The 12,474-nt window shown below is 36.7% G+C and overlaps 1 protein-coding gene and 1 pseudogene across 2 annotated transcripts; one reads left to right on the top strand and one right to left on the bottom strand.

The window, feature by feature from the left end:
- Positions 1–5,984: 5,984 nt before the first annotated feature.
- LOC113333317 (F-box/kelch-repeat protein SKIP30-like) lies at positions 5,985–9,687 on the top strand. Of its 2 annotated transcripts, none has more exons than XM_026579827.1 (2): positions 5,985–6,358; positions 8,289–9,687. In XM_026579827.1, exon 2 carries the CDS (start codon positions 8,369–8,371, stop codon positions 9,410–9,412), a length of 1,044 nt encoding a protein of 347 aa, XP_026435612.1. In that variant the 5' UTR covers positions 5,985–6,358; positions 8,289–8,368; the 3' UTR covers positions 9,413–9,687. The 2 variants fall into 2 exon arrangements, with proteins under 2 accessions (XP_026435612.1, XP_026435613.1); XM_026579828.1 differs by having other exon boundaries at positions 8,269–9,687.
- Positions 9,688–9,969: 282 nt separating this feature from the next.
- Positions 9,970–11,714, bottom strand: LOC113332761 (annotated as a pseudogene).
- Positions 11,715–12,474: the final 760 nt, after the last annotated feature.

Genomic DNA, 12,474 nt, shown 5'->3' with positions numbered 1-12,474 from the left:
CTTCGATGCTAGACAATTTCTTGTCAGTGTATTGGTTGGGTATCAATCAGTGTATTGAGGGTACGACTGATGTTGAGGAAAAAAAACCCAACCAACTAATAAGATCATTGATCGATGAAATAACATCTAACAAGCCCACAGTCAATGAAAAAAAACACGACCTAAAATTTGGTTTTGTTGGGTTTTGGTTTCACAATGGGTTTTGGTTTATAAAATGTAGAGCCCAAATTTTTGGTTTGAAAGGGTTAGAAACTTTGATTTAAAATGGGTTTAGAAAATTTTTGGATTAATTGGGACAAAGCCCAACCAACTAAAAGGCTTTTGGTTCTTGGGTTCTTTGAAGAATTTTGGTGAGAAAAATCTTAACTCACGGCCCAACAGAATTTTGTTGCCTCTAAGCCCAACAGAATTGTTTTTGTAAGGTTAGGAGCCCAATGGATGGGATATAAACCTATAGTCCAAATTAAAGTGCAAGCCCACAAAAGAAAAGAAAAAATAACAAACAAATAATTACAAGCCCATAAAAGAAAGAGAAAAATAAAAATAAAAATTATTACAAGCCCAAATAGAAAATAAAGAAAAACAAAAACAAAAATTATTACAATCCCAAATATAAATACTTAAATACATCCCAAAGAAATTTAATGAGGCCCAGTTGGGTTAGCTCATGGGTTAGGCTTACTTGATTTTTGGAGGGAAGCCCAAATTTGGGATTTTTATCCCTTTTTGTTGCACTAGCCCAGTTGGGCTTGGATCTTCCTTAGCAACCTTAATCAACAGCTCAGCAGAATTGCACCAGCAGCTTCACAGCAGCAGCAAGCAGGAGGGAGCAGCAACAACAGCAACAGCAGCTTCACAGCAACAGCAACAGCAGCTTCACAGCAGCAGCAACAGCAGCTTCACAGCAGCAGCAACAACAGATTCACAGCAGCAGCAACAGTAGCAGCAAACAAGGAAGTTGCAGGTCAGGAACAAGCAAGATTAACAAGAAAGAAAACAGAAAACAAGCAAACCGCTACCGAGTCCCCGGCAGCGGCGCCAAAAACTTGGTAGCTCAAGGAATGAGACCTAAAAACTACAACCTATGTTTTACCTACAAGTATACAGGGTCTTGATGAAGATAGAATGTAAATAGAGGTTTGTCCACAGGGACTTGGAGGATTTGCTAAAGTTTTCTAAATTTCTAAAGTTATCTGAATTCAAAAGAAGGTACTAAGGTTTTTGATTCCACTACTGACCCTAGGCTAAGGAAATTATGATGCAATGTATGTCTTGTTCTTTCATGAAAGACTACAATGAGGATTCTACTAACTATCCTAACCAAATTACCCCTAGCATCAGTTGTCTTTAATCAGCACAACTAATCACAGGCATTTAGCTCCTCTAGCTAGTTTAGCTTAAGGCAATCTCTCTAGTGGATTGAATTCTTGGCCAAAGACCTAGCTCCACTCCTAGTATCAGCTGTCTTCTAACAGCACAGGTGATCACAAGCAGGTAGCCCAAATGGCTAAGCATTCATCCTAAGGCAATTCAGCTTAATAAAAGAACATACAAATACATTAACATTCCTAGCATATGATCAAGAGCTTCCTCTAAACCCTAGCAAGTGAATTAGAACATGGACATGCTTGTAATCATGATACTAACAGGTATAAACATGCTCCACATTACACAACATACAATTCACATTCAACCTTTATGCATAAGAGAGATTCAACATGGATGAATTGAAAATGAATTTTGAAATTAATATTGAACTGCAAATATTGCTCACTGGCTAGCCCAGAGATGCCGAATTTCACAACCCCTAACACTCCCCAATTCAGATATCTCCTTAAGAAATGAATTTATTCTTAATACTACATTCTTATTAATATTTGTAGAGCAAAAAACTTGAAATAATTTTGACTGGTTCTGCCACCAATCAAATCATAATGCATATTTTAGGTTACAAATCACAAGATATATTTGAAATCACATGAAAATTTTTGGGCCACGGGGTAGATTGGTCTTCGAGATTTTTTTGGGTACTCCCGGAGCAAATTTTGAGTTATGAGAGAAATTTTGGTGCATAAGATACTTACGGATCACGATGTAAGAACCATGTCATGCACAAAAAATGTGAGAATCACTCATCACCCAACCACAATACATGTCTACGTATTAAATCTTAGATTTTATACTTTTGCCAAATATGTAAGTTGCCTCATTCAAACAATTTATGAACCTGTAATTGCACGTTTTTGAAGTTGAAGAGCATAATGCGACACATAACTGGAACCATTGTGTAGTTGGGTGTTAATAAATCCAACGAAGATGTTCTTGACATGTTGTCAGATTACATTTAGGCCGACTACTTTTGAGAGTTGTTGTGAGATAACCTATTTTATGACCAACTAAGATCAGTTGTTGCTGCATAGTCGGTCCATACATAAAATCACTAGACAACAAAATTAATCTAATATTTGAAATGAATTTGAGAATTTGATGATCAATCAGACTTGGTAATTGTTATTGTGTTGCATTATGCTTAAATCCACTACAATTGAGAGTTGGTAAAAGTTTTCTGAATCGATGGGAAATTGAAACAATAACAAAATTAGTTAATTATTAGGTTGTTGTTCATTTTCCGAGCTAATGAAATTGACAGTTAGTAGAGCATTGTTAAAGAGCACCAAACGACCTTTTAAGGTCAACAAAATAGAGGGGTAATATTTACAAACTTTCGGGCATCTGCGGTAGCAATTTCTTCAATGATGTTAAATGTTATTGTACATAATTATTTATTTTCCGACACAAAAAACCCGACTCTAACAAAAATCTTAAATCCGTAGCTCGAAAATCACTACCGCCAAACGACAACTAATGGTGAATATGGTCCTTAGCGACCAAATTCACATTCATTCATATGTCTCATTTTATATTTAGAAAGCCGTTACTTTGTTTTTTTTTTATCTCCTCTGCTCTAAATGAAAATCCTTACCTCTTTTTTTTCTCTCTCCTATGCTCTAAACAAAAACCCTTACCTCACTGGTCGATTCCTGCTCAGATCGGCTTTTTTGGAGCAGATTTGAGCAGCGATGTTACTCGTTTGATCCCCTAGAGCTTATTATCTTTGATTTTAGCGTTAGTTTTACTTTGAAAGGTGTTTTATTTTCTGTTTTTTATGTATTATATTTAGTTTTTGTTGTTTTGCTTTATTGTGTTAGTTTGATTAGGGTTTGGGCTAGTAGGGTATTAATGGTTGGGGATCTAATGAAAAAGGATCTAATTATTCCATCAATATCAGCTCGGATCAACAAGAAAATAACATCTTCAACATCAACTCCGGCTACTACAACTAGATCAACTTCCATCTTCAGTTTTAGATTTGCTATGAATCTGCGTCGGGGCTTTATACATGGTCTGCTTTTGCTTAGATCGGTTTTTCTTTCAGCTATTAGGTTTTTTTTTATTGTTTTTTTATTTTTATTTTCAGGTCTGCTAGTTTGCTCTGTCTCTATTGTGTCCGGCGATCTTCTATGTAACAATAGTTTTCTTATGTTCGGGTCACTATCTGTTAATTAGCCACAAGATGGGTTGATGATTTTTTGCGACAGGAACAAAACTCTGAAGATTTTTCTGGTGAGTTCTTTATGCTTCGGCGGGTGAAGATTATGATAAGTCTTTCTTGGAAGGTCATTGTTTTTAGAAAACTTCTAGGGTTGCAGATCATGCCTCAACAATCCGAGCTCTCCCATATGTAAGCGGGTGTTACTGCTACTTTTCCTGGTATCTCCCGTATATCGGGTGTTCCTACCACTGTTACTGGTTACGTATGACTCTGGTAAATGATTCTGTTACTGGTATCTCTCTCATTCAGTCATGTTGTTTTTATTTTGTGTTGTCCCGTTACTTTTAGGTTTAATACCTGATTTATCTACTAAAAAAAGATCAAAAATAAATAAATAACAACCTTTATAATTTTATAGTTTATACATCTCCAGACAAAAGACACATCCTTTGGAATGGTACAAGGATATTTTAGTTTATCCCCCATAAACAAATTAGTAATGCAACTTTTCTCTTAAATTGTTAATGCTAATAACAACCAAGGATGGAAAACGGGTCACAACTTAGGTCACACCACTTACCGTGACCATTATATTGCGTTTTGATGGGTGTGAACACATTTCGGATAAAAAACACATTATATAGGGAAAAACGCATTTTTATACGTTATTATAAAACAATTGGTGTTATAATAAAAACATCAAACAGTTATATCGGGTCTAATAACGCAGTTACAACGTTTTTTATATATTGTTATCATATTCTTTTATTTTTAATATTTTAATTGTAATTTTTTAATCTTTTATTTAATAAATAAAGAATTGTAAGAAAATATTTTTATATTTTTTTCCTAAAAAAACGGTTATAATTGGCGTGAAAGCGAAATGGTCTAAAAAAACTGAGTTAAAATGTTATTTAGAAGGAAAAAACGTGATATTCAATTAGAAAAACAATTATAACATGCGTGAAAATGGTTATAACTTATAACGGGTCCAAATAGTGTCGTTACTTTCGATTTATCGATGGTATACACGATATAGACGTGACAGTTTTAACGGCCGTTTTCTTAGGAATATTAGCTATTTTTCAAACCTTGATAACAACCTCGTGAAAAATTCTTAGATCCCGTGGACATGGATATTTTGAATTTTAAAATACCAATTTTATCCTTATAAGCTTCTCTTTATAACGATTATTTTGTTTTTGGCTGTGCTATGGTAGTTTTTTTTTCTTCTTTTGACTCAGAAAGGGCAATGTAATATAAAAGTCAGCTCATCACCAAGGTGGTAAATGGCTGAGAAGAAAATACAAGAAAAGGCTCAATTATAGTAGAGCCACTACAAAAGAAAGAAATGAAAAAAAACCAAGATTTCTAATGCATTACTGCTTCCCAGTTATACAAAACAGAATCTAGTGAAACTCCCTTAAAAATATGTGTTCTCAAACCAGTCGTAGATGAACATCTTTACACCGTTGATGATTGCCTCCATAGTGTTATATCTTCCATTAAAAAATCTTTCATTACGGTCAATCCAAACTGTCCACCAGACTGCAAATGGAACATACCTATGGTAGTTTTTTTTTTCCTTTGGTTCTTCCGTAGTGATCACCATTGTAACGATTGTTTTGGAACATTGTTAAGACGGTTGGTCTATTCCTCTGTCAATTGGCATGGCATTTGGTTTAATGGTCGGAAAGAATAGCATTCGTTTACAGATCAAATAATGTAAGGGGTAGATCGTACGGCATACCTATTGGCAGGATGTTGCTGCATATAGGTCAGAAGCAATGTAAGTGCCTGTGGTGCATAGGTCATGTACGTCTGTTTACTTACTGATGATTAAATGAGCAACGTAACATTACCAAAAAAAGAGAAACGGAAAGAACATACCTATTGACACAATAAGGCTATGTATTCCAAGAATAGCACATTTACTTGCAGGTGAAGAAGCACGTTAACTTAATGTACAAACTACAAACAATGAATAATCAAGTTAACAGGAAAAACGAACATCCTCTTAATGTCTACATTCATCACCAAAACCGCACGACGACGACTTTATTTATGGACAATATGGGTGCATCCCACCGTTCAAGAAATGTACTAATCTATCAATTCTAATTCTTCATCAATCGACATCAAGATTATTTTTTTCCTTTTCTTTCTTGTAAATCGACATCAAAATAAGAAAATATGAAACTTATTCCTAACTATCTTCTTTAGTCAAGATTTTGGTCAAAAATTTAAATAAACAATATGCCTAACTTCGTTTTCTTTGGCCAAATTTTACCACACTAAATTTAACGACAATATGCCATTCTGAATCCTTGGATACCACCCCTTGACTGCCTTTAGGGATGAAAAACGGCCGTTAAAACAGTCGCGCACTCACATATATATCGTGTCTGCGAGTGTCACCTATACCGGCTATACGGAATACCCATCACCAAAGGGGAGGCCGTACGAATCCACTGGGCTAATTGGTGGTTCCTAGTGCAGAAGGAAATAATGTCGCGCCATTTGTGTAGCTACACAATAACCAGATTGCCATTATAGGGAATAATGTTGCACCACTGTTTTAGGGTAACCGCAGGTTAAGCTCCACACGCATAGAGTACAACTTAGAGAGACTTTTGAGAGAGAATAAAATGAGAAAAACTCTATTTTTTCCCCTGATGTTTCACACACACATATCTTCAAATGCAATCCAACGCTACTTGTAAACTTACTACTAATCTGAAGAACCAAAATGAAAGCGATTCTTGATTGATTTCTGGTTTCTTCGATCAAATCTTCAGTTTCCTGGTAACGTTGTCTCTTCACATCCAATTTAATTGTGTTTTTGGGGTTGTGATAGTGGGTATTTTTTACTGTTAGGGTTTTTCAATATTAACTTATTGTTTTCTTTTCTTGAATGGATCATGAGAATTTTAATTTGATTATATAGAGGATGGTGGGGGTGCTTTTGATTGTTAAATGGATTGCTGTGCCTAATGTTTTCTTTGGGTAAAAGTTTCTTCAAATTGTTAGGTTCAGTTAGGAATTTGATTTGGGAAATGCTTAGATGTTATTTGGGGTTTTGCTGTTCAATTTGATGTGAATGCTTTCTGGTGTTTTAATGATTGTAAATAGTGAATCAAGATTTAGTTTCTTGAAGGAATAATAATGGATTGTGTTGGATTTCATGGTTTCAGTCCTGAATAATGAGGGTTGTGTTATAGGTTTGGGTCTGTTGATATCTGCCTACACACACTTGAAAGTGTAGTTTTTCACATAATTTGTAGTTGGGGAGTGCTAGTTTCCATGGGTGTAGGGTGCGCATGTGGTTAGCTTTCTGTCAGGGCGTTTATGGTTAAAGACAGGGTCATTATTTTGTGTCCGCAGATCAGTAGAGGGCATTGAAGATGTTTTTGTTGTATTAGGCTGACTAGTACTGAGGTTCCTTCTGGATAACAGAATTGAGGTAGGTCATTCCATTAGTTAGCTGAATCTTGACAATTCTATTTAGAATTTAAGACATTTTCTTTTGCATATTACCATGTCACATAATTTGCATTCTTCAATTCTAGGCATCAAGTCTGATTGTATGACGAAACCGTTCCCTTATCCTTGTTATAATACAAGCACGTGGGAATATTTCTTCCTTTCGTTGCACAACAAGAACAAACACTTATTGATCGTTAGAACAATTGAAGTATTGAGTGTCCAGTGAATGGCACATCAAATCAGTTAGATGCTTATTTGTAAAATACCTCTAGCCTTTTGTGGAATAATAGAAAGCTTTATATAGAATTTTTTTTGCATCCTCTATACACTGGCATCATGTCTCAAGACTTGGATAGGTGGTTCTTTTCCATAGCTGCATGAAAAGGTTTCTCTTTAACAGGAGGGAAAATCAGGGTATGAATTTGGCTTTCAATTGAAAAGTTAGATGCAAAGGAAAGTTGTCTTAATCTATGTACCAATCTAGATACTGGTTTTGAGTTGTGAATTTGTGATATTTCATTAAGAATCATAGCTGCACCACTTTTTGTTGGAGGTCATACATTACTTTATTCTTTATCTTTTCGACCATTCTCTGCTCAAAATGAATCATCTTACTATTGGTTTGCTAATATTTGGGATGTTGCAAAGCAAAAGACAATTATGCATCTAAAACATAGGAAAGGTATCGAAATCGTGCCTCAAATAGATTTGTTGATGAAAGCTTTACTTGCTAATTTAGGTAGCTTCAGAAGCCATCATATAACTTCGCCCCCATAAGATTTTGATTACTTATAAAATGAACGGGCACTGGGAACTTATGGTGAATGAATTGAATATACATTGTAGTCAGGGAGATTTTATTTGTTAGGTTCTTGGACCTGGTGGTTCATTCAAGTGCATATAGTGAGCCATTCAGGATATTCTTGTCTAGAAGTTTCTAACTTGTCTGAGAAAAGTCTGCTACCTCTTTTGCAACTAATACTTTTAGGATGATATTATACATCTAACCCCTACTCAGTTATTGATTTTTCTTTATGAAGCAAGAATGAATGCTGAATTCCTCAACTTGAGATTCGAATAGGCCATATAAAGTTGAAACAAATTTTTTATGTTCTAGATGGTGATGTAATATATTGAAGAGCATTATTAGTCCTACGCTTAGGAACTTAACCAACAAAAAGTTGTTTCTGACTGAAGTAGTTTTTTGTAATCTTTTTATGCCTGAGCAGTGTGCATGTTCATGTCTCAGATTATTATTCACCTCTCTGCATCGTCAATCACCATCTTATCTGATAAAGACAACCCAGGAGCTAAGTGGTGACCAGCACCATGTCTGAATTGATCGATGGTCTCCCTCATGCTGTTGCTCTTCAGTGTCTTGCGCGTGTGCCCTTTTATAGTCATCCGAATATGCAGCTTGTTTGCCGCTCATGGAGGGCTGCAGTTCGTAGTTCTGAACTCTTCAAAACTCGTAATGAACTCGGAGCATCTGAGGAGCTCTTGTGCGTCTGCACATATGATCCCGAGAATTTATGGCAACTCTATGATCCTCTCAAAGACATGTGGATCACATTACCAATTTTGCCGTCAGAGATCAGGCACCTCGCAAAATTTGGGGTAGTATCTACTGGTGGAAAGCTGTTCGTTCTAGGTGGTGGGAGTGATGCTGTTGATCCAGGGACTGGTGACCATTACGGGATATTTGCAACAGATGAGGTTTGGTGTTATGATCCAATACTCCGTCAATGGACTCAGCGGGCGTCCATGCTTGTACCTCGTGCAATGTTTGCATGTTGTGTATTGGATGGAAAGATTGTTGTTGCAGGTGGTTTCACCAACTGTCGAAAATCAATATCAAAAGCTGAAATCTATGATCCAGATAAGGATGTCTGGATTGCCATACCAGATCTCCACCTCACACATAATTCAGCTTGCTCGGGGATGGTAATTGGTGGAAAGGTACATGTATTGCACAAGGGGCTATTGACAGTACAGGTTTTGGAGAGCTCGATGCTCCAATGGGCAGTTGTGGATTACGGCTGGCTTCAGGGTCCAACTGCTTTCGTCCGAGGAGAGCCTTATGTGTTAAGTCATGGGATAATTTTTAAGCAGGAAAAGGAGCCAAGACCAAAAAGGGTTGTGGCTTCAGCATCAGAATTCCAAAGTCGAATTGGTTTTGCAATGATTGGGATTGGTGACGAACTTTACATGATTGGAGGTGTGATTGGGCCCGGGCGGTGGAATCTAGACATCAAACCCTTATCAGACGTGGATGTTTTGACGGTTATGAGTGACAGACCTAGTTGGAGACAAGTTGCACCAATGACACAATGCCAGGGCACTATTCTTGGGTGTACAGTGCTGAAGATATAGGCCTTATTGAGTGAAGGGTTTAGTTGTGAGATTGGATGTTGTACTTTGTATGGTGTTTTTAGGTGATATCCCAATGTGAAGTGAGAAGAATTGAAGGCCCTTGAGTAGAAAAGAGTCCTCTGCTTTGATTGATAACCATATAACTCTGACCTTCTCTTTCATTATATTCTGTAAGAGTTTTGAGAAGGATTGTTTTCACAGGTTACTTTACTGAAACACAACACTTGAAAGTATCACATTAGTTTATATGAATTAGTTACTAATACTCTTTGTTTGCTTCTTGAATTTACTCGAGTTTGGAAATTAAAATCTAAACTTATAACTGCAGTACTAGGATTGTTTTAGTTCTTTTATTTTGTATTTCCACTTCTAACTTGGGTTTGTGTCATTCCATGTAAATCTACCTGTACAATTTGATTCCCTTGGGTTGTACACAAAATGAATAGCCAAACTGTCGGACTCCATTTAGATGAAAGCTTGGGAACTTTTCTGGCAGAATTTAGAATTTTGATTAATGAAATTAATATATAATAACGAAAGTGCTATCCAAACTGATCAAAAAGCGTAGAAGCAAATCACATTGAAAAGGTAATTTGATTGAATGCGTTCTTATGTTACAAGGTCTCTACAACAAAATGAAGCATCTAGTTTCCTAAACAGATAAAAACCTTGACAACAGAAACAATAACCATATATGGTGATTGAAGCACTGAATAACAATCAGGTACAAGCAACTAATGGCTGCTCCAAGCATTTTCGATCCATGTTTTCTAACCTTATATTGTAACAGACAGGAACAAAAAAGAAAGGCAGACTTTTGACTGAAGATACAATGGTGAAGGTCAACTTGAAGAAAGATTCTGTTTCTGATGCTCCATATGTTTTGCCAAGTTGTCTCTCATGGATTCCCCCAGGGGATAGACTTGTTGACAACTTTCATTTCCAATCCAATGTCATGGTGATCAGATAATGGAACATCAGGGTGAACTTTATCACCGCTATCAATCATAATGTTGTGCAGTAAACAGCAAACCAAAATTATACTAGGAAGTTTTTGCTTATCGGGTCTCCACATAACTTTGTGAAGAATTCTCCAAGCACCCTTCAATTGCGAAAACGCTTTCCCAGCTAGTGAACTAGCTGCAGTGTGGTTCTTATTAAAATTAGCCATGGAACCTGAGAGATTATCATCTTCATAAGGAGTGATAAGCCATGGAAGAAGGGGATATTCATGCCCACCGACAATAAATTCCTTAATTTCTACTCCATTGGACAAAGCTCTAACACTGTCATTCAGACGATCCCCAGTCTCGCAGAGTTTGTAGAACGCAGAAAATTTAAATAGCCGATCAACCGTCATCCCCCCTGGAAATCCAGTTACAATATCTAGAAATCTCAATTCATCATCCACAATACCCTGCAAGAACATGCTGTAGTTCTTCACTTCATCACACCAATCATCAGAGGTTTCAACAGCTGGAAGTGTCATGATAATGTGGGTTGCACCAACAGCCCCACGACAATTCGGCAAACCAAAAGACACTTCAAACCTGGCCTTAATCTCCTCAGCTTGGTCAGGTTCAGGCCACCTCAAATGGTGCCTGGCTCGTTCTTCTATAGCCTCGATAAATCTCCATGTAACTTGAGAAACAGTAGATTGCCCAACTCCAAAAGAACGTCCAACTGAAACTTGGGACTCCCCAGATGCTAATCTTCTTAGTGCAATAGCAACTTGTTTCTCAACACTTAGTAGTCTACCTTCTATGTTTATCAGACCCGAAGGAGGCCTCGATACAAGATCCTCTCTAACTAATGAACATATATAGTCATAAGTGTTTCTTGTTACCCTAAAAAAGTATCTGAATCCTTCAGCTTCATCCTTAGGCACCTCTGAACCTGAAGTTTGTACAATCCATCCTCGATTATAAAAATTGAAAAAATACTAAAACCTTATTTGGCAATCTAGGGTTTCAGTAATATCAAAATTTAATGAAACCTCAACTACACATTTTCTTGATGTTTGATTAAACTTTCACTAGACATATGTAATTAAATGAAAGGAAATTGAAATGAAAAATTCCAAAAAGATTGTGAGAAAAAATTACCGGAAGAATTCTTCTGCCAGAAACTATTCCACCAGTCAGTTTCAATAGATTTGGGCTCTAAAGAGTCTATCGTTATACTAATGCCTTTCATCATTTTCCAACTCTTTGGGTTTTTTCTTTGATTTCTTTTTGAATTTCTTTAGGCATTCTAATAGCTTCTCCAATGGAATGTATGTGAGGGGAAAAGTATTAATCCACATAGGATGCATAACCATATTTATAAAAAATCATCTCCAACCTATTGATGTAGGGATGAGGTGGTAAAAAAAAAGTTAGACATCCTCTAGGTGAACCTCTAGTTTTAGACATCCACTTAGAGGATGTCTTCCCATCCTAGTCACACTTTAACTAATAAAAATCAATGAGAACAATAATGAAAATAATGTTAACCAATTATATGCCTACAAATAAGTAAAGAAAGCTGAAACAATCTAATGGGTTGGAGATAAAATTTATTTTTTCCTAATATTTAGGATTTTATACCTAGAGGATGTCTTAAAAGTGATGCCACATATGAAACATCCACGTTCACCATTGGAGAAGCTCTAAGGGAGTGGGAGTGAGAGAGAGAGAAAGAGGTGTGTTGGTTCGAATCAAGACTCAAGATGGTGGAAGTAGCTTTCGACCTACTTCTAGGGGTGAGCAACTGAGCAGGGCCGAGATTGGACCGATTTTAGCCTCATCGACGTCCAGTATAATATTCAACTTTGTATTGTATGGATATAGGGAATAGGTAGGGGTGTAAATTCGGGCAGGCCGGGCCGCCCAACCCAAAAATTAAGACAGGCCGGGCAGGCCAAGCTTAATATTTATGAGCCCGTAAATAAATTCAGGCCGGACAGGTCGGGTACAAGTAGATAATTTGCTACCCAAAGACCGCCCAAAGCCCGCTTTTTATACGGGCAGGCCAGATCGGGCCGGACAGGCCACTATTTTGATTTTTTTTTTTAAGTTTAA

Source organism: Papaver somniferum, unplaced genomic scaffold, assembly GCF_003573695.1.
Source record: "Papaver somniferum cultivar HN1 unplaced genomic scaffold, ASM357369v1 unplaced-scaffold_132, whole genome shotgun sequence".
Taxonomy (NCBI): Eukaryota; Viridiplantae; Streptophyta; class Magnoliopsida; order Ranunculales; family Papaveraceae; genus Papaver; species Papaver somniferum.
This window is presented reverse-complemented; position numbering and strand designations above follow the sequence as displayed.

Coding starts and splice junctions, on each gene's coding strand:
- LOC113333317 (XM_026579827.1), top strand. CDS start 8,369: ATGTCTGAATTGATCGATGGTCTCCCTCATGCTGTTGCTCTTCAGTGT.